Source organism: Harmonia axyridis, chromosome 2, assembly GCF_914767665.1.
Source record: "Harmonia axyridis chromosome 2, icHarAxyr1.1, whole genome shotgun sequence".
Taxonomy (NCBI): Eukaryota; Metazoa; Arthropoda; class Insecta; order Coleoptera; family Coccinellidae; genus Harmonia; species Harmonia axyridis.
Window position 1 is genome coordinate 7,334,510 of NC_059502.1, and position 22,489 is coordinate 7,356,998.

Here is a 22,489-nt window from a genome sequence, read left to right on the forward strand (position 1 = left end):
AATCTCGCTTTCAATTGTGTTATTGCAATGTGATCATAATTTCCCCTATTTATAATAAATGTAGTACAATTTTCTGTATTGGGTATTGTATTTTAGGGCTCTGAAGAAGATTATTAAATGAAATCGTTACATATCGGCGATGTTTCATTTCCAAAAATTGACCTCAAGAAAAAAAAGTGTCTAATCTACAACTGTCAAACTTCTGTAACATAATTCAATAACTAAAGAGCTGTAGAATAATCACAAGAAACCGAATCATCTCCCGTACCAACCCGGCCAAACCAGAAGCGCCCAACAGTCCTCCCTCGCCTATAAGAACAGCGCGCGATCCCCAGCCCCGGCAGAAGATCCGAGATCCGACCTGAAGGACCAAAAACCCTTGGTCCAGCCTGAAACGCCCGACGCGTCGTCTAAATGTGAACCTAACGCGTGTATATTCTACCCACCGATGATAAAATCCAAGCATCGGCAAAACAACCGATCTACAGCCACAGTCCGGTCCGTGGTTCCATGCGATACAGCACGCTCGCGAAGATGGCTTCAGCTCTGCTCCTCGCGATGCTCAATGTCTCGATCATCGGGTGTCCCATGTCCATGGACATCAGACCCTGCACCTGCAGGATGGACATTAACCAAGTGAAGGACGTGCAGTGTTCGGGGATGAGTTCCCACGTGGAGGTGAATGGCGCCCTTCAGGGACATTTCGGGCCCCACGAGAGGGTCTCCCTGAAGGTGGTCGGGTCCAACCTGCAGGATATGCCGCCTGGTTATTTCAAGAGGCTGAACATGACCATCGTTAACTTGAACCTGAACCACGACAACTTAGAGTAAGTGTGGACGTTTTGTGGTTGCGTTTTAAGCTGAGGCTAGGTCTTGGTATGTTCGTTTTGGAGGGTCTTGATACTCTGAATCTGTCCAATGGTTTCAGAGATATAGATGGACAGGGTGTGCCGGAAATGTAGAGCTATATTTTGAGAGGTGATAGAACACCGAAAGTTGAGTAGTTTTTTTTCTATGAACCGCTGATCAAGGGTGATACAACCCTTAGAGCAGGCTTCACCATAATCGGATTATTACTTTCGAAAGTAGTAACGATTATTGTTACTACTTTCACATTCTGGGTATTATTCAAGGGTACCAAGATAATTTTTTTGCAAATACTACTTTGAATCTTTATATTCAATGGGGGCAGTTTTGGAAGTTTTTTTGGGTTGTCATTTTGTCATAAAAAGCATAGCGAAATAATGCTCTCTGAAGTTTTTCCTTGTAAAAGGATACTCCTGACAATTTTAGTTTGAAGATAGACATTTTTCTCCTTCAGTGCAAGACATATGTACTTTTCTATCCTAACACATAGATGTACAGTGTGTCTCAAATTCGATGCACACTGAAAGCATCTCGAGAACTATAAGAAAAAGTCTTTAAGCACCCCTATCTCTTTTTTCGAAATAATAAGATATCAGAAAGCAGAGCATAGATTTCTTGATTCATTCTCCAGTTGGAGGGAGTTTCTAAAAAATGATTTTTCAAATATTTAGTTATATCGTGGTTTCTGTTCGTGATATTGAAAAAATTCTAAATCGTTTTTTTAATTTAATTTTTATAGTTTCTATGATACTTATAATGGATCATAGAAATTAATTATCGTTACAGAGATATAGAGGAGGGTTGGAGTTTCTTAAGTGGGACACCCTATCAACGCAGTTTTTAGTCGCAGATTTATCGAAAAGCATCTCGTTTTCAAAAATGTCATATTTTTCAAAGATATTGAGTTTTTATAAATTTTTTTAATGGGACACCTTATATATGAATATTTTCCATTTATTTCGGAATTTAATTCATTTTGTGTATAATTGTAATCAAGTCCAAAATATGGTGTCTCATTTGATTAGAAGTTAATGATCGTTTTAGAGATATAGAAGAGAGTTGGTGTTTTTTAATTGGGACACACTATATATGATTTGATTACAGTTATAGACGTAAAATGAATTGAATCTCGAAATAAATGAAAAATATTTGTATATATATAAGGTGTCTCATAAACATAATTAAAGTGAAAAACTCAATATCTTCTTAACTAATGACATTTTTGAAAAACCGATTATGGAATGCTTTTGGACAAATCTGCGGCTAAAAAAACTGCTTCGAGAAATATAGGGTGTCCCATTCAAGAAACACCATATTTCCCTAAAACAGTAATTGATTTCTACGATCTGTTATTAGTATAATAAAAGCCATAAAATTATTAAAGAAAGTTTTAAATTTTTTGAATATCTCGAACAGAAATCCAGATATAGATATTCAGTTTTCAGAAACTCCCTGTAACTAGAGAGTGAATCAAGATATCTATGATCTGCTTTCTGATTATTTCGAAAAAAGAGATCGGAGTCCTTGAAGATTTTTTTTCCCAAATCTTATAGTTTCCGAGATGTTTTGGTGAGCATCGAATTTGGGACACTCTGTATATATTAGTTAAGTTATAGCATTCAAGAATGGAAACATCCGTCTTCAAACTGGTATTACTCGGAAACGATTAATTCTTTGATGATTCATCAAAAGTACCTTTTCTCAAAAAATAACTTCTGGAAATATAATTTCAATGAGTTCATTTGAAAAAAAATGATGACAGAAAAGATTGAAAAGTCTACTCACTCCTTTAAAACTACCCTTGGCGAATCCAAAGATTCAAAATGGTAAATGCAAATAACTTATATTGCTACTCTCAAATAATACTCAAAATTTGGATCGATAATATTTTTACTCTTTCGAAAGTTATTGATGAAAAACATATCAGCGTTAGGAATATACTAAGGGTTGTAGCACCCTTAATAAGACATTTCGAATATAGTAGGTTGAAAGGAAAACACTACTTATTTTTCAGTGTTCTATAACTCATTCAAATGTTGACGCGGCTGCTCAAATTTTGAATCAATAATGATCAATGAGAACAATTTAACCATTTGAAACCATTTTTATCAATAAATACCCTACATCCTTGATGATATCGTAATTATGGACGCATATGAATGCATATTGAACATTGTTCAAGCTATTATTGAGGAATACTTCCAAAACTTTGAATTGATTTCCTCGAATTTTCCCCTACATGTATCCAGATTGAACATTCTCCTTTGTTCACGTGGTATTTCAACATAATGATTCTCCTCTGAAAAACATCATATTACCAAGAAAAATACGATTAACATCTCAATTCTTTGAAAATTATCAATCATGGAGCAACTAGAATGTGTTTGCTGACGTTTTCGCATATTCTCTTAAAATAAATGATAAGAAACTGTTTACAACAAGATAAAAGGTTAGTGAAATTTATAGAAAGGGTAATCATTGGTCGATTTGCGATATGAGAGGCGCGGTTTTGAAATGAGCAGACATGTCGGATGAGTATTTTACAAAATGGACATGTTTCCCTAATTATACACATTCCAGAAGATAAACGAAAAAAAAAACAATTTTTTTTTAATACCGTCAACATCGGTAGGTTAGTCTGGTTATTGTAAAGAGCTTTCATCGATTTAACACCATTTCTTTCGATAGGTGAGAACATGCAACATTTTTTATGCTCACAGAATATTGTTTCCTAATTTGGAAAATAGAAAAATCGGTAGAAAAAGAGTTTGATAATTATGTAAATTTTACAAAATGAATAATATTCTGTTCATCTTAGCAACCAGTAAACATAATCTAACGATCTAGTGATAAACGCGGTAACTAACTAAAGTCGTTCTATCGTGCATTTTTATTAAGTAAATTTTGTACCCAACATGAACTATCAAATTTGACATGAAGAGCGTGGAAATGAAAACATATCAGTGATACGATATTTCACTCAATTCGCGAGTTTCTCCACAAAGAACGCACTTCTTATGTCCCATAGTGAATCAACGTTTCATATTAACTCAAAATATATTGAAATAAATACTTAAATATATCAGAAATTCAGAAAACAAACTTCAAGCGCGCCAAACGATGTGAAACAACCGATGACACTAGGAGAGCAAAAGTTGCCAAACATTGGATTTCAGCAGGTATAGGGTGTTTTTTTTCGAGGTATATAACTTCAAGTTGGCATTACTGTCCAAGATGGCAACCGATTTAACAGCTGTCAAGTGATTTATTCTCCGTTTGGTTTGGTTTGGCGTGGGTCTATCGATGATCGATAGACCCACGCCTAAACAACGCTTGCAAATAGTGCAATTTTATTTCGAAAATAATGGTTCTGTGCGGAATACGTATAGAGCACTACGTCCATTAGCGATGAAGCGCACTTCTGGTTGAATGGCTACGTCAACAAACAAAACTGCCGCATTTGGAGTGAAGCTAATCCTCAAGTGTATGTTGAAACACCGTTACATCCAGAAAAACTGACTGTTTGGTGCGTTTTATGGGCTGGTGGAATCATTGGTCCGTACTTCTTCAAAAACGATGATGGCCAGCACGTTACAGTCAATGGTGATCCGTATAGAGCCATGATTACTAACTTTTTCATTCCTGAATTGAACAACCATGATGTCCAGGAGCTGTGGTTCCAACAAGACGGCGCAACATGTCACACAGCTCGTGCCACAATCGATTTATTGAAAGACACGTTTGGTGACCGCCTAATTTCACGTTTTGGACCTGTGAATTGGCCTCCAAGATCTTGTGATTCAACACCGCTAGACTACTTTCTGTGGGGCTATGTAAAGTCATTGGTCTATGCGGATAAGCCACAAACCCTTGACCATTTGGAAGACAACATTCGCCGTGTTATTGCCGATATACGGCCACAAATGTTGGAAAAAGTCATCGAAAATTGGACGTCCAGATTGGACTACATCCGAGCCAGCCGTGGCGGTCATATGCCAGAAATCATATTTAAAATGTAATGCCACAAGATTATCTTGCGGATGAATAAAATTCATGTCAATCGAATAATCCATCGTTGTTTTATTGCAATTAAGAGTTCTATAGCTTTAAAAAAAACACCCTTTATATACAGAAAATAATAAATATTCTGCTTGTTATAAATTCGACATTTAGGAAAAATATCGGATTCCAAATATTCAAATTTGAATATTTAATTGAGAATCATTCAAATAAATATATTTCATTCAATATAATGAACATTCATAGCGATGTAGTGAAATTGTGAATTCGAAAATAAATCACAATCAGACAACGTAATCTAACCATGTTGGGGACATGTAAAAATTGCGTATACTTCCTCTATCTATGTTTATTACTCTATGAAAAACTTCAATTTCCCTTCGCGAGGGGCGTAGGATCGACTATCAAATTGGCATATCGACGTATTTACCGATAGAAATTTTCCAGGTCAGTTATTTACCAGGATTTGTGTACAACAAATGGGGTAATGACTACAGATCGTAGTCTGGGCTCTGGCGCCGGTCATAAAGCAGATATATTTCTTCTTATTTTGATTTACAGGCACATCATTAACTAATTAGATCAAATTCATTCGTCAGGCTGGACTTTCGCCGACTAGTTTGCGACAAAATTCTATGGGATGATTGCTGTTTTCGTTCCGGTCAGCACTGTTCTCGGAAATTCATATTCGCCGGTCAATTTCCTCATTTGTATTTTGATTGGCAATCCAGTTCCACAGGAAGCTGTTACCGCCATCGACGGCAGTAATATCGATTGCGGTCCGAACCATAGAACAAGGAAAAGCTACCTGAGGTCATATTGGATCCATAAAGTGGAAATTTTTCGCTTTGAAATCTATGGTGGATCCAAAAATTAGAAAAGCATGAAATATGGAGTTTTTGCTTGTCGTTCAAATTCGTATTCAATTTCGCATGTAGATTTTCCATGACCAATGGCAATTCGCACATTTATATCATCTGTATGTTATCGATAATTTCACGAATTCCATCTTTAAGGTCTTGAATAGATTTTGGAGCATTTGCATACACCCTCGCATACACCTTATCTTTCACGTGACCCGCAAAGAAAAAAGTCGAAAGATATCAAATCACAAGCTCTCGATGGCCAATTGTAATCAACCCTTTTCTTGCAAAATTGTGGTTGTTTCGTTGCCTGTGCGGCACGTAGCGTCGTCGTGTTGAAAATAAACGTTAAAACGTAAGTCTTTATGCAAAACACGGCGTAAATGTCTTTTGAGGAACGCCTAATTCCCAAGATCTTCGAGAAATCGACAACCCTGGGTTTTCGTCAACACTGCAGGCTACAGCAGCAATATTCTTAGTTGTTGGTCATGGTTTCGATTCTTCACATCACCAACTTGTCCGAACAGCTCAAATTTTCCACCTCTGTCACTATTGCCGGACGAGGCTTTAGTTTTGAGAAGTTTTACAATTTTTTTAGTGAATTTCAACAATTTCATTTATGTGCATTCGAAACTTTCTGGTTTATATACGGTGTTTTTTTTCGAGGTATATAACTTTGAGTTCGCATTTCTGTTCAAGATGGCGACCGATTTAACAGCTGTCAAGTGATTTATTCTCAGTTTGGTTTGGCAATTCATCATGAGTAGACTCACGCCTGAACAACGCTTGCAAATAGTGCAATTTCATTTCAAAAATAATGTGCCGTTGTTCCCGATTTTCATAAGCGAATTTTGTTTAGCGATTAAACGCACTTCTGGTTGAATGGCTACGTCAACAAACAAAACTGGCACATTTGGAGTGAAGCTAATCCTCAAGTGTATGTCGAAACATCGTTACATCCAGAAAAACTGACTGTTTGGTGCGCTTTATGGGCTGGTGGAATCATTGGTCCGTACTTCTTCAAAAACGATGATGGCCAGAACGTTATAGTCAATGGTGATCGGTATAGAGCCATGATTACTAACTTTTTCATTCCTGAATTGAACAACCATGATGTCCAGGAGCTGTGGTTCCAACAAGACGGCGCAACATGTCACACAGCTTGTGACACAATCGATTTATTGAAAGACACGTTTGGTGACCGCCAAATTTCACGTTTTGGACCTGTGAATTGGCCTCCAAGATCTTGTGATTTAACACCGCTAGACTACTTTCTGTGGGGCTATGTAAAGTCATTGGTCTAAGCGGATAAGCCACAAACCCTTGACCATTTGGAAGACAACATTCGCCGTGTTATTGCCGATATACAGCCACAAATGTTGGAAAAAGTCATCGAAAATTGGACGTCCAGATTGGACTACATCCGAGCCAGATGTGGCGGTCGTATGCCAGAAATCATATTTAAAATGTAATGCCACAAAATTATCTTGCGAATAAATAAAATTCATGTCAATCGAATAATCCATCGTTGGTTTATTGCAATTTAAAGTTCTATAGCTCTAAAAAAACACCCTTTATGACAGATAAGACGTCTAAACATTTTAGACATCTTAGTGAAAACTAACAAATAGCTAAATGCTTGCTGAGATAAAAAGCAAACTTTTCAGCATATACAGGGTATTTCATTATAAACTAAGTAAATTCTGTCCCCAACATGAACTATCAAATTTGACATGAAGCGCGAGGAAATGAAAACATATCAGTGATATGATATTTCACTGAATTCTCGAGTTTCTCCACAAAGAACGCACTTCTTATGTCCCATAGTGAATCAACGTTTCATATTAACTCAAAATATATTGAAATAAATACTTAAATATATCAGAAATTCAGAAAACAAACTTCAAGCGCGCCAAACGATGTGAAACAACCGATGACACTAGGAGAGCAAAAGTTGCCAAACATAGTTAATCAACATTTCATATCTACTCAAAATATATTGAGATGAATACCTAAATATATCATAAATTCAGAAAAAAAAACGCGCCAAACGAATAACACTAGGTCCTAGGAGAGCAATAGTTGCCAAACCTTGGATTTCAGCAGGTAGATACAGAAAATAATAAATATTCTGCATACTATAAATTCGACAATTAGGAAAAATATCGGATTCCAAATATTCAAATTTGCATATTTATTCGGGAATCACTCAAATAAATATATTTAATTCAATATAATATTCATTCATAATGATATATATATAATTATGGATATATATATAATTATGGATTCGAAAATATATCACGATCCGACAACGTAATCTAACCATGTTGGGGACATGTAAAAATTCCGTATACCTACGCCCTCTGTCTATTTTTATTACTCTATGGTCTGCTGAATCAGCTGTTTTCTAAGAATTTCTGTGAATCAACACGATTACTTCAAAATCGAAAATGACTTGAGTAGATTTTTCCCAGTAAGCAAATATTACATTCAGAAGTTCTTAGAAAACCAATGGATATGTTTTATTCAAATATTCGAGGAAATTTGACAAAAATAACATAATATACCGAATTTTCACGCAAAAATCTAATGGTAAGTTATGTGAAACAATTAAATTAATATAAATTTGAACAAGTAAAAGACCAATCTACACGCCAGTCCATTTCACATTTTTGTCCTATTGAATCGAATCAATAAAACGTAAAACAATGAACTTCTTCGAAAAAAAAATACTGTAACGACCCGTAAGATGTCTCGGAGGTAAATTTCCACAATTTAAGCTAGCAATTAAGAGCTGGCTGTTGGACTTCTAATAAATCGTTTCAGCTCGATCCGGGTAGGCCAGGAGTCAAATGAATTTATTGCCTCCTATTAAAGATATCATCTAATAAGATGGCAATAACTTCGTGTTGAGTGAGTGACGACGGTAAAGAAGCCGACTATCAGGTGGGCGCTGCACGTCTCACTTCAAAACACATCATTCTGCACGATAAATCATTGACGGAGATGTAGAAGTAGAAGAAAAGCACTGGCGTGAAACTTTTGGGCGCTCGTTCATTCGTGCGTCAATTGCATCCTTCGATATACGTATTTATAGTTATGTGGTCCCCAAAGTCGCAATACGCTCTATTAGTGATGACGTCACACACCACCATTTTAGTTCTCCTGTCAGTGTTCGGAATCCAAACAAACAAATTGTCATTCAAATTAGTACGTTGTCGTTGAAGAAATTGGCTTTTTTTGATAAATAAGCTTATTTAAGGAACGATTTTACTATTAATTGATAGACAGAAGGAACGAGATTAATGCCAGTAAGTTCGAACTTGAAGTTCAACTAATAAACACACGGCTTTTTACAAAATCTGGGGAATGATACAGGATTCAAACTTAATGGTATTAACCTTGTTCCTTCTGTCTATCAATTAATACTGAAATCGTTCCTCAAATACTCTTATTTATGAAAATAAGCCAATTCCTTCAACGACACCGTACTATTTTGAATGACAATTTCTTTGTTTGGATTCCGAACACTGACAGGAGAACCAAAAATGGCTGTGTGTGACATCACACTAATAGAGCTTATTGACACGTTAACGGACGAACGCTCAAAGGCTCCCGACTTCACGCCAGTGCTTTTTATTATTAGATATTTATTATCATTCTTTTTTTCTATGTTCTTTTCGCTTTTTCTTTGGTTTTGATGGTGATGATGCCTGGAATAGCTATTTCAACAGTCAACACCCAAAATATCAACTACGTTGATTTTGGGGTCACAAAAATATTGGGTTATTCTTTTTGATATTTTTGACTTTTCCATGATTCTGTTCATGCGATCAACATATATCTATCTATCTATCTAGCATGAAATTTTGCACGAAACTTGATTCTATATTCAGATGCAAATTTTCATATCGACCGAATATATACAGTTTTGAAGAAACAGGAAAATCAAATTTCGAAAGGCCATATTTACGGAACCCCTACTCGAATTTTGCACATTAAAGAACTCAACCGAGGAATTCGAGTTACAAATCTACCCTGAAAATTTCTAGTTTTTAGCTCTTTTCGTTCGAGAGTTATCGTGTTTACGGAAGGAGATTCAAGATTATGATGTTCAAGCATCAGTAGAATTTTGAAAAATGGTAAAATGACTGTCCTGATTCAGAGGAACTTTTAAGCATTTATACCTATAAAGATAAAGATATTTCTTTATTGGAGGTACAAAGGAAAATGAAACATTCCTTGGATAATTTTAGGAAATAAAAGTCTTAAACATGGACCATCAAAAAGCTTTGTTTTCATTTGTTTTCAAGATACAGGGTGTTTCTTGTAGTCCTACTTGTTTGTGTCGATTATACCAATTTATCGAATCTTCATTAATCTTCGGTACAGGTAAATAAGTTCAAAACTTTATAGTAATTCGGATTTTCCTAGGGATTATTAGAGAATTCAAATTATTCTCTCAAAATCGGTAGCTTTCCGTTTGAGATTTATTGTGTTTACGGACAGACGGACGGACAGAATGGAATTTGAGTACTAACTAGTCATCAGTGAGTCGAACCTTATCGTTGAGACCATTCACTGGTCAAAATTCGAAAATTACAGACATTACACAAATTGTGACGAAATGATAGATAGATCTGTGTTCGAAAACGAATTATTTTGTAGAACTATGTTATCATCTGCGTCGTTGCAGTGGAAGCAGGATGTCAATCGAATATTAGCCTGAAATTGACATCAGTATTTTACGTTGAGAGCGGAAAGAGATGATGAGACTAATTTTTCAATTCTCAAATTTGCGTAAACTGAGAAAATTGGCAATTTAAGCTCAGATACGTAATATTTCTTCCATCTATATTCATCATATGGCACGCATCAGGTAGACGTGTTTTCGGTTGTGCTCCGTAAAAAGAAACGAATCTAATTCATTTGAATATTGCACAGATAAAATAATTGATACAAGTTTATTTGTTATAATTTAATTTAAATCATTATGGGTCCGAAAGTGGTTAACGATATGAAGTTCACAATCAAAGAAGCACTGAAAGATATTTTCAATGATGAAGAATTTATTGATAAAGTTTTTGTGAAGATCACCGAAAAACTGAATGCCCTGGAAGTTACCATAACAAATCAAAGGAAATACATCGGTCAGCTGGAAAATCAAGTTCAGAGTTTGCAACAAAGAAGTAAAATTAATAATATCTGCATATACAACTTAGACGAGGAGCAAGGAGAAAAAACAACTGATAAAGTACTTAACCTCTTCAACGCGAAATTGAAAACAAACATCAGGAAGGAAGATATAGTGAGAGCTCACAGAGTAGGAAAGAATAATGGGAAGACTAGACCAATTATTGTGAAATTTGAGAGATATCAGCACAAGGCCCTAGTTTTCAAAAATTGCTCAAATTTGAAAGGAACACAAATTGGAATTATGGAGGACTTGCAGAAGAAACAATTTCAACTATATAGGGAAGCAATTCAGATATACGACAAGAGACTGGTATTTACCAATTTCGGGGATGTTTTTGTGAAAATGAATAATAAAATCAAAAAAATTCATAACAGTGCAGATTTGTCTGTGTCTAATAACAAGAACTAATTATTTAACATTGGAATTTGAACAATACTTAGTTTAAGAATTAATAATCTTAGCACCTTTATAATTAAGTTCAGATAATTAGGTTATTTTACATATTTGTTGATGATATATTTTTTTTTTTTTTTACATTGCGGAGCCAATCTGTTCCATTTGATCTTGTTTTGTTTTTATTTCGACGATTGGTTGCATTTATATATTGTTCTGAATGTTGTTGGATTATTTCAAAGAAATTGATGGGTATGATAGTATGAGCACAGAGGTTTTCGAGGGAATTCACGAAGTGGAGTACATTTCTGATGATAATAACTTCAATATAATACATTTTAATATTCGTAGTATCAGAAAAAACTTTGAAGAATTGATGATTTATTTGAATCAAGTGAAACTAGATAATATTGGCGCAATTATACTATCGGAGACTTTTAAAGTTGAGAATAAAGATGATTTTGAAATCGATGGATATGATATTTTTTATAATGAATCTTCATTTAATAAAAATGACGGAGTAATAGTATATGTAAGGAGTACACTGTTGGCTAGATGTGAAATTCATAAAATACATGAAACAAATTTATTGAGATGTCTATTGAGGGTTGATGAAAAAACATATGGACTTACAGCTAGTTATAGGTCCCCTCAATCGAATCTAAATATTTTCCTAGAAGACTTTCAAAATTACTTTTCAAGTATAGATATACAAGAAACTGAAGTTTTCATAGGAGATTTGAATATTAATATTGATAACTCTGGTAATTATGAAGTGAATAAATATCTGGATATTTTAGCTGAGAATGGGTTCTTATCATGTATTAATAAACCAACAAGAGCTACTGTAGACTCGGCAACGGTTATAGACCATTTATTTCTAAAGGTGCCAAATTCTCAGGGAGAAAAAGAAGGGATAAAACCTTACATTATTCATACCGCAATAACTGATCACTACTGCATTGGTGTCAGCATACATAATGTTAAAATATGTAATAGAGCGGATACAGTTCAAATAAATAAAATAGTTGATCACGGTAGATTGCTACAAATGCTGAAGAATGAAACGTGGCATGAGGTTTATGAAAATGAGAAAACGGTTGGTGAAAATTACCAGGCTTTTATTGGGACTTTTTCATCAATTGTCAATCGGTGTGCTCGGGAAAAGGTAGTTAAGAATAAAAATAAAAAAAGGAAACCATGGGTAACGCAAGGCATAATCAATTCTATAAAACATAGAGATTCTCTCAAAAAACTATTACTTAAGAATTTTTCACAGGAACTATCAAATGAATATAAAACATACAGAAACTTTTTGAATAATTTAATTAAAAAAACTAAAAATATATACTATACAAATAAAATTTCAGAATTTAGGACAGATTATAAACAACTTTGGAAGACTGTGAATTCATTTACTAATATAAACAAAAAAAAAACCTCACCAAGAAAGATTTCCATCATTCAAGATAACAAACTCTTAGAAAATGAGAAAGATGTAGCAGATGCGTTCAACGGTTTCTTCATAGATGTTGGAAAGGAGGTACAAAGAAATATTGACCGGAATTTAAATTTGCAAGCATCCGATAATAGATCTATCAGACAAAGCAACTCGATTTTTTTTGAACCAATTACTGAAAATGAATTGATCCTGCATATAAGATCTCTTAAACCTCGGTCATCTCCTGGAGATGATGGAGTTACTGCAGATATAATTCAGCGTTATCATAAAATGTTAATAAGTCCATTGCTCCATATATATAATAAATGTATAGAATCGAACTCAATTCCAGAGGCATGGAAGGTTTCCATAGTTACGCCAGTTTTTAAGTCGGGAGATAAATGTCTAGCAACAAATTATAGGCCCATATCTTTAATTAATAACTTTGCCAAATTGTTCGAAAAGTGTATAAAGATGCGAATTGAAAATTTTTTTGAAAAAAACAAAATATTAACTAACTGTCAATTTGGATTTAGAACAAATAAGTCTACGGAAGATGCAATTTTTGAATGTATCAGTAGTATTTACAAACAGCATAGTAACAGCAAAAAAACTTTAGCGGTCTTTTTAGATTTATCTAAGGCGTTTGACTCGGTGGAACATGAAATACTATTTGAGAGACTGGAGAATTTGGGTGTACGGGGATCTCCACTGCTACTATTGAAAAACTATCTAACTGACCGAAAGCAAAGAGTACAAATAAATAATGTTTACAGCGATTATGCCGCCATTAACACTGGAGTCCCACAAGGAACGGTATTAGGCCCTTTGCTGTTCCTTGTTTATGTTAATGAAATTGGGAACTTAATAAGAGAAGGTAAGGTCATTTCATATGCGGATGATACAGTCCTCTTGTTCTCGGCTGATACTTGGAGTGAAGTATATGAGCGAGCGGAGCATGGTCTTGGTGATGTGTGTCGATGGCTGACAGGGAGTAAGCTCAGCTTGAATTATAATAAGACAAATTTCATGACATTTTCCCCAACCATAGCAGATCAACCAAGAACTAAATTTTTGTCGATTCATTCATCATCTTGCCTTAAAATTGGATCATGCAGTTGTGTGAAGATAAACAAGGCTAGAGAGGTCAAATACTTGGGGATAATTGTAGACGAAAATTTAAAATGGAATGAACACATAATTTATCTAACATCTAAAATTCGAAAACTATTCTTTAAATTCAGTCAATTAAGACAGATATTAAACAGAAAATTGATTATTTTATTATATGAGTCATTGGTTGAATCGGTTCTGGGATATGGCATTGTCGTTTGGGGCGGTTTGTATGATTCAAATTTGAAGACTTTGTCAACATGTCAGAATCGAATATTGAAAATTTTATCGTTCAAACCTTCTAGATATCCAACTCTAGAACTTTATGAAGAACTTAACATTCTAAATATTAGAAATCTCTATATACTATCAAGCTTGAATTTTGTGCCAAAGATTAATGATTCCTTTGTAGCTGTATCTCACGATCATAGTACTAGAGCTAATATGAATGAGTGTATGCGTATACCCAAGATCAGAAGCTCATTTTGTGGTAGATTTGTTACTTACTTTTTACCAAAAATCTATAACGAGCTTCCAGGCTATTTGAAGAAGTTGGTGATGAAAGGAAAAAGTCGAAAATCCATAAAATCCTTCATTGGAGAAAATAAAGTTAAATTCCTGCATCTGTTTTCTAATTGTTGAACTTCTATCTATGTGAATATAATTTACTTGTTTGACCCCCAAACCATCTATCTTCTGTGCTCCTGCAACCCATTATGCCCGATTGCGTATACATATTTTTTTTGTGATGAGGGTGATTAAGGCACACAAGTTTTAACTTAGGCCAAATCGCTCTTCTTAGCTATAATAATGTTTTGTAATTGATTTTGGGATGAATAAATTTATTATTATTTTATTTTATTATTATTATCTGAAGATATACAAGGCACATTTGAAATAAAATAATGAGCTACCTACATTAAATATTCATGTATTTATTATAGTTTTCCGATAGAAATTATACAATTTAAAATGGTTTATTATGGTTTATAATGGCAACACTCTGTGTATTATGTCATTGGATTTGTGTTCAGAAAGTTATAACATTGAGTCATGGAAAGATACACGGTTCAATAACGTTTAGAAATTGATGAATTGTATTGGTACTCTAATACATATCCTGTTAAGAAAAATCCCTTTCAAATTTGTCTACAGTATGTCGAAAAGTGAGAGGAATTTTTTTATTCTCCTACAATTCTTGTTTTTTTTTGACATATTTTATGCAGTCTAAGTTGCTTATTGCCCATATCCATTTTGCCATATCCAGATTATTGATATTAACATTTCCAGAATAAAAGAATTCATTAGTAATAGTAAACGAGAGGACATAAATAATATAGAATACAGTACGTTGTTTACTCTCCTAAGATTAATTAATTATGATTAAAAGAGACGAGCCAATAGATTGTCTTGCATTTGTGAACGTAATTGAATTATAATCAAAGGGCTATTAGGTTATCACAATACTTAGTTCGTCATTTGTCACTTAGTCTATCCATCATTAGAAGAAAGCGATTGATTTACGGTCATTATTTCTAATGAAAAAATCTCGTTGAAATTTCGTATCGAATTCCGGATTTTGAATTAATGATTTTTATACAGACAACAATAGTTTTTAATTTGTTTTTTTTTTTTGGATATTGTTCCCCGCACAGATCGGTCTATCATTTTTATGGTCTTGAATAAATTGTGGAGCATTTGAATACACCTTATCTTTCACGTGGAACCAGAGAAAAAAGTCTAAAGGTGTTAAATCACAAGCTCTGGGTAGCCAATAGTAATCACCTCTTCAAGAAAAAATTTTTCTTCCAAATTGTGATCGTTTCGTTACTTGTGTGGCCCGTGGCTCCGTCTTGTTGAAAATAATGCAGAACACGGCGTAAATGTCTTTTGAGGAACGCCTAATTCCCAAGATCTACGAGAAGTCGACAACTCTGAGTTTTTGCCAACATTACCCTATCGCTGTGCGCTATGGGCTACTCCAGCAATAATCTCAGTTGTTCTTGAGCGACGCATATGGTTTCCATTCTCCACATCACTAACTTGTTCCGACAGCTCAAGTTTTTCCACCAATTTCACCATTGCCGTCCGAGGAGGTGCTTCACGACGATCCAAAATTGCTTTAGTTTTTCGAACTGCGATTGCTTAATTTTTACCATTTCAGTGAATTTTAACAATTTCATTGAGTTGTTAAAGCATGTATCGTTCCATTTTTAGTATTGGAGTAATTTTTATTTTTCACTTGTCGAATGTCAAAAGATGACAGCTGCCCAAATAGCGTAATTCAAAATTGAACCTCTTATTGGAAAAACCTTTATATCATTATTAATACAATTGTTTTTTGCACGATCTAGCTCTTTTGATTGTTGAATTTTAACTTTCGTCTATCGAGCACTAATTATTCCAATTTTTTTTTCAGAAGAGTAGATGCAGGCGTATTCGAAGGTTTACATGGTGTGAAATACTTCAGTTTGGCAGATAACTACATTGACGAGGTACCGGAACATCTTTGGCCACATCTTCCGATGGTCAAAACTCTGGATTTCGGACGAACCAAGATCAGAGAACTGAGGGAGTCCAATTTCAAGGTAACTAAAAAAACTATTTGGTGACAAATTACAAACATTCCTCAAAAATCTGTAACATGTAAAGGGTGTTTTTTTTAGAGCTATAGAACTTTAAATTGCAATAAAACAACGATGGATTATTCGATTGACATGAATTTTATTTATCCGCAAGATAATCTAGTGGCAATACATTTCAAATATGATTTCTGGCATATAACTGCCACGGCTGGCTCGGATGTAGTCCAATCTGAACGTCCAATTTTCGATGATTTTTCCAACATTTATGGCCGTATATCGGCAATAACACGGCAAATGTTGTCTTCCAAATGGTCAAGGGTTTGTGGCTTATCCGCATAGACCAATGACTTTACATATCCACACAGAAAGTAGTCTAGCGGTGTTAAATCACAAGATCTTGGAGGGCAATTCACAGGTCCAAAACGTGAAATTAGGCGGTCACCAAACGTGTCTTTCAATAAATCGATTGTGGCACGAGCTGTGCGACATGTTGCGCCGTCTTGTTGGAACCACAGCTCCTGGACATCATGGTTGTTCAATTCAGGAATGAAAAAGTTAGTAATCATGGCTCTATACCGATCACCATTGACTGTAACGTTCTGGCCATAATCGTTTTTGAAGAAGTACGGACCAAATACGGATACACTTGAGGATTAGCTTCACTCCAAATGCGGCAGTTTTGTTTGTTGACGTAGACATTCAACCAGAAGTGCGCTTCATCGCCAAGTGCGTAGTGCGCGATACGTATTCCACACAGAACCATTATTTTCGAAATAAAATTGCACTATTTGCAAGCGTTGTTTAGGCGTGAGTCTATTCATGATGAATTGCCAAATCAAACTGAGAATAAATCACTTGACAGCTGTTAAATCGGTCGCCATCTTGAACAGTAGTGCCGACTTAAAGTTATATACCTCGAAAAAAAAAACACCCTTTATAACTGGAAGTTGCACAACAACGAAAATATTTTAGCCAGATTCTACTTCCAGGCCCTTCCACATCTGGAAGCCCTCATCGTGCCAGGTTGCCAGATGACGAACATAGAGAAAAACGCCATTCCGCCCGAAGTAAAGCGGTTGCATCTGGGACGGAACTCTTTGACCACCCTGAACGGAACCTTGAGGAATCTCTCTGACCTAAATTGGCTGTTCATCAACGAGAACGACTTGACAGACCTTGAGGACGAGCTGCCCGAAGGGGCCCAGAGGCTCAAGATGATCCTGGCTTCGAACAACAGGATAGAGAAACTGCCGAAGACCCTGATGACTTTGCCCAATCTTCAGACCATGTTTCTCCAGCACAACAAACTGAAAAGTTTGGACGGCTGTCTATCGAAGTCGAGAAAACTGGAGAGGGTCTATCTGGACAATAATTTGATCGATACGGTAAGTTTGTGTGTGATTATGGTACGCAGCATGCCAGCATTCGAAAACAAATTTGACAGATGGATCGGGGAATAGACTAACTAATCTAGTTTATCTATGGATCGGGGTCACAAATGACATTAGAAATGTCAGAAAATAACGTATTATTTTTTGACATTTCTTATGTCATTTGTAAAGTGTCGCCATTATAAAAATTTCAAATTGTCTCAATCCTGTTGGATTGAATTTTTTATTTGTTAAATTTCCAATAATTTCTAACACATTTTTTTCCAATTTGCAGTTAACCGAAGATGACTTCAAGGAGGCTGAATCCTTGGTCAGTCTGCTGCTAGGTTTCAACAGGATAACATCCCTGAACAACTCGCTTCTTGGTCTACGAAGCCTGCAGTTCCTCAACGTGACAACAAACTTGATAGAAGAATTTTCGTTCGAGGAAATCAAGGGGCTGGAGATAAAAGGCATAGATCTGTCATTCAACAAAATATCGTCGATTAAGGGACCTCCTACGGTAAACGAACTGTATAATTCATATTGTGAATGTGGACACATTTGAAACTGGTACCAAGTACGGCTCAGTACTTGGTACCGTGTATCGCGTAGAGAAAATTCACTTTCAAATTTGTCTGAAATTAACTGAATACTGTCTTTTTGAATTTATCTCATTATTCATAAATGAACACTGATTTTGCTAAAACAATTCAACAATTTTTAAACGTTGTTGAAGCGTGTATCTTTCCGTCATTAAATGGCATAACCTTCTGAACACGAATGACATAAGAAATGTCGAAAAATAATACAGAATGTTGCCATAATTTCTATTGGAATTATTTCACAGTTTCACTAGATTAATCCATGCATTTGTGAATATTTCTCTAATTGAGAAAAAGTACTGACGTACTATCCTTTAAAATGACATCTCATGAAAACATAGCAATCATTCAAATTTGTCTATTTTATATGAAATCTTTCTTTTTTCGGAATTTATTAAGTTTTTAAAAATGAATACTCGGTCCTTTTGGCATAGGTAGTTTCTACACCCAGAAATAATTCGTTTTCTTTTACAGAATCTGATTGAATGGAACATAAAACTTTCCGAACTAAAACTGGACCACAATGAAATAGAATCTCTCAATGGCAGTCTCTCTGGATTGAGGGAATTGAACAAACTTCATCTGAGCTTCAACAAATTGAGAAAAATCTCTCCAGACGACTTTATGGGTTTGGACAAGCTGAGTTTTCTTGACCTGTCGTCCAATTATCTGAAGACTTTGGAGGAACTGAGTGGGGTGAGAAACCAGAATATTTAATTATAGTTATTTTCTGATAAGTTCACCAAGGAATACTTTTCTGCACACACATTCAGAATAGGAAATTTTTTTTCCTGTGAGCTTCAAATCAGTTAAAATCAAAAATAATAAATTCAATCATTTTCAATTTAATTTGAATGAAAAAACCATACATACCTTCATGTATGTATGGAGTTATTTTCTCAGAAATTTTATAACAAAATGTTGAATGTTATCAATGTTCTGATTTAAAAAGTCACCAGATTTTTCTATCAGCTCTAGTTTTTGAGCTACAGAAGTAGGTGTGCAAATGATCCTGATGTGTTTTGTTATGTATTTGACGAATACATTCAAAAGAAAGCAGAAAACTTGTTGTGTTTTTTTTACCGGCAAAAGTAATAGTCACACATGAAATATACAAAAGTTGGAAAAATAAACATAATAATAGGTCTGGATAGAAAAAAACTGAGAGCTATTTAGAATACTGCACCCAAAAACCAGGAACAGTTAAAAAATGTCCGTTGGCTTCTGTTATTTGTTGTTATTGTTGATCCGGTTAGTTTATTTTACTTTGGTATGGCTTGATAAAGACTGACTTTGGCATTTGATATTTTTCATCATGAATGGTGATTTATTACCGAATCGGGGTCGTTACAGCTCTGTTAGCCTACCAGAAGCAGCACCTAAATTGATATTTTTAATGCTGATTTAACTCAGGATAGTTGTTCAAATGGGGTGATGAAAATTGAGAAAATAACCTTTATCTGTTACTGTGTTATCAATAGATAAATATAAAATGATGAACTTTTCTTCCAGACCTATCTGCCCAAATTGGACACATTGAAAGCAAGTCACAATCAACTAACAATTTTAGAGAAAGACTTTCAGGGATTACCTATATTGTGTCATGCTGATCTTGCTAACAATAACATCATAGCTTTGGGTCGTGAGCTGGTTAGTAAAACAAGATGTACTCTTGGAAATGCTGCTAATGAAGGTGCCTGGGACACGTTAAAGATTGATTTACAAGGTAGGCATTCCTATAAAAAAATATGTAGTTGTTTTTCGTTTCGGTTCTACAATTTGGTCTTATTCACCTATATTCCATAATAAAAGCAATTTTTTTTTTCAGACAACCCAATACTTTGTGATGCAGCATTACCAGAAATTTCTGCTTATATGGAAATCAATCATACAAGAATCTACGGTATATCACACTGCCCCCCACTGAGTGAACAACCTGTAACCAGCAAACCGAATGGCTTCCTAGGATATATCCCAGAAACCACTGCAACGTTATCAGCAACCTCACCAAAAACCACTCAGCTAATGAAACCACTTCCATTGCAAAAATCGTCAGAAACATTGACTGATTCATTGGCAGCCCTATCCAACTCCACTCTATCAAACGACTCTATAAAATTGTCCAAACTGGCTTCAGAAATACAACAAATAAAGAAGAGAGTTGAGGAGCTTGCCACTCAGATCGAAACCAAACCTGAAAAACATGAGGACTTGGGAGAGCACAGAAAACCATGAGATGTTTCCAACCAAATTTCATTGAATGTTTTGAATAATAATTTATTGCTAGTCATCGTTAAGCTATCACTTTGTCCTTTCAAAGTATTTATCCTTGATTCTGAACGAGGATTTATCTACAGATTGATAAGATATTCTCTAATGTAACTGAGTATTTCCAAAAGCATGTTATCAACACTTAATCGATAGTAGAGAGCGCCTTATAATTATTACTAAATTCAATCAAATCAAGACAAAGAAGTATTAGAAGCAAATGAAATCAGACACCTTCACATATTCCCGTATCATTCCTCATCAATTAACTAAAATAAACTCCAAATATTTGAAAGGTTTTATTCCAAAAAATCTCCTAAATGAAGGAATTGAATAGACAAATTAATTGGGCTCCAACCTATCAATCTGCAAAATAAAATTTGAAAACCTTTCAGTGCAAAAATATTTTTTATATGACCTTTGATTGACTTGTACATTGCAATTTATATTGATCAGCCACCCAGTTGAATGTGATTAAGAAATTTTTGTGAATTTTTGTTCTACCCTACAATTATAGCTTAAAATGGTAAGTTAACTAGAGTTTAGAAATATATATTCACCAACAAAAGTAGTTGAAACTGATATTTTTATTTGATGTAAAGTATTTAAATTGTATCAAATATTATGTAACAAGTCAAAGTATATTGTATAGATAGTTTTAAAATATTTAATATATATTTATCACAACTTCTTTGTATGTTATCTATATAGTCAAATCATGAATCTAAAGTTGATGTTTTTCTTTCCTATACTCCATTAATTAGCATTCAGCTGCTTGGCGTAAGTACATAATGCAGTGCCAGTAAAAATCATTAGAATTCCAAGAATAACATCTGAAATATGTCAAAAGCATAATATTTGATTAATCTGTGATGGAGATAAAATGAACATATTTAGATATACCAATGTTAAAAATATTCAGCTAGCTTCAAGAGAAAAGTAGATAAATAAGCCAAAATGTTGAGAAACAATCACAGAACATATTCGCATTCATATGAATTTATCAAAAATATGATAGCGGTATTTGAAAATCAATTCTCTTACTAGTCTTAGGCAATTCCTCTCCTAATATCCAGCCTACTATAGCAGTAAAGACAAATGTCAGTGAATTAGCTACTGGTAATGCAAGTGATATGTCGATATTTTGTAGAGCTATAAAATACATCACAGATCCCAACTGATTCACAATAAATGGTATCATATACTGAAATCAATACCAAAATTATTTGATATTCAAAAGTATTATGTCATATTTACACTAAGGTTGGTAAATAAGTATTTAACTTCTAAATAAAAATTTTCAATCTGGGAACTTGATTTTATATCTACTATTTTAGTTGAATTTTTCTTCAAAATTGGATTTGTACATCCCCATAACAATGCAACCAAAACCAAGGAACCTAAAATAATTTTTAAATTTATTATTCATCTACTTCAGTTCTCAACTAATTACAAATTTGAGTGAACATAATGGGAATTGTTCTAAAATTGTGGAAACCGAAACAGTGCCATTTATTTAGAGTATTCTTTGAAAAATATTTGTTGTTTGTAGGTTATTGTCAACATAATCATAGATTGCTTGTCACAATAATAGAACATTTCTATGTTCTCAGATCATAACTAACCAAAAGAATTATAAAAATGGATTTAGGTGTTTGTCATATTTTAATTTTTAAACTGACCCAAAATGTTCATTTAAAATTATCAAAACAATGATAGATCATATATTTTATATAAATTTCTGTTCTGTGGGTTTGAGCCATA

General features: G+C 34.4%; 2 protein-coding genes across 2 annotated transcripts; one reads left to right on the forward strand and one right to left on the reverse strand.

Moving 5' to 3' along the window:
• Positions 1 to 339: 339 nt before the first annotated feature.
• Positions 340 to 21,454, forward strand: LOC123672563 (leucine-rich repeats and immunoglobulin-like domains protein 3). Its single transcript, XM_045606711.1, has 7 exons — positions 340 to 827; positions 16,317 to 16,485; positions 17,472 to 17,867; positions 18,148 to 18,375; positions 18,932 to 19,153; positions 19,970 to 20,183; positions 20,286 to 21,454. The coding sequence occupies exons 1-7, from the start codon at positions 511 to 513 to the stop codon at positions 20,690 to 20,692; spliced, it is 1,953 nt and encodes a 650-aa protein (XP_045462667.1). The 5' UTR covers positions 340 to 510; the 3' UTR covers positions 20,693 to 21,454.
• Positions 21,295 to 22,330, reverse strand: LOC123672568 (transmembrane protein 234 homolog). The gene is made up of 4 exons (XM_045606720.1): positions 22,179 to 22,330; positions 21,983 to 22,125; positions 21,770 to 21,929; positions 21,295 to 21,558 (listed from the first exon to the last, which is right to left on the reverse strand). The coding sequence occupies exons 1-4, from the start codon at positions 22,192 to 22,194 to the stop codon at positions 21,482 to 21,484; spliced, it is 396 nt and encodes a 131-aa protein (XP_045462676.1). The 5' UTR covers positions 22,195 to 22,330; the 3' UTR covers positions 21,295 to 21,481.
• Between the last annotated feature and the right edge of the window lie 159 nt (positions 22,331 to 22,489).

Bases quoted from the DNA above. Each gene is read 5' to 3' on its own strand.
- LOC123672568 (XM_045606720.1), bottom strand. The intron at 21,930-21,982 runs GTAAATATGACA...TATTGATTTCAG, and splicing joins ACTTATTTACCAACCTTAGT to TATATGATACCATTTATTGT. The intron at 21,559-21,769 runs GTAAGAGAATTG...GACATATTTCAG, and splicing joins AGAGGAATTGCCTAAGACTA to ATGTTATTCTTGGAATTCTA.
- LOC123672563 (XM_045606711.1), top strand. From the start codon at position 511: ATGCGATACAGCACGCTCGCGAAGATGGCTTCAGCTCTGCTCCTCGCG. The intron at 19,154-19,969 runs GTGAGAAACCAG...CTTTTCTTCCAG, and splicing joins CTTTGGAGGAACTGAGTGGG to ACCTATCTGCCCAAATTGGA. The intron at 20,184-20,285 runs GTAGGCATTCCT...TTTTTTTTTCAG, and splicing joins GTTAAAGATTGATTTACAAG to ACAACCCAATACTTTGTGAT.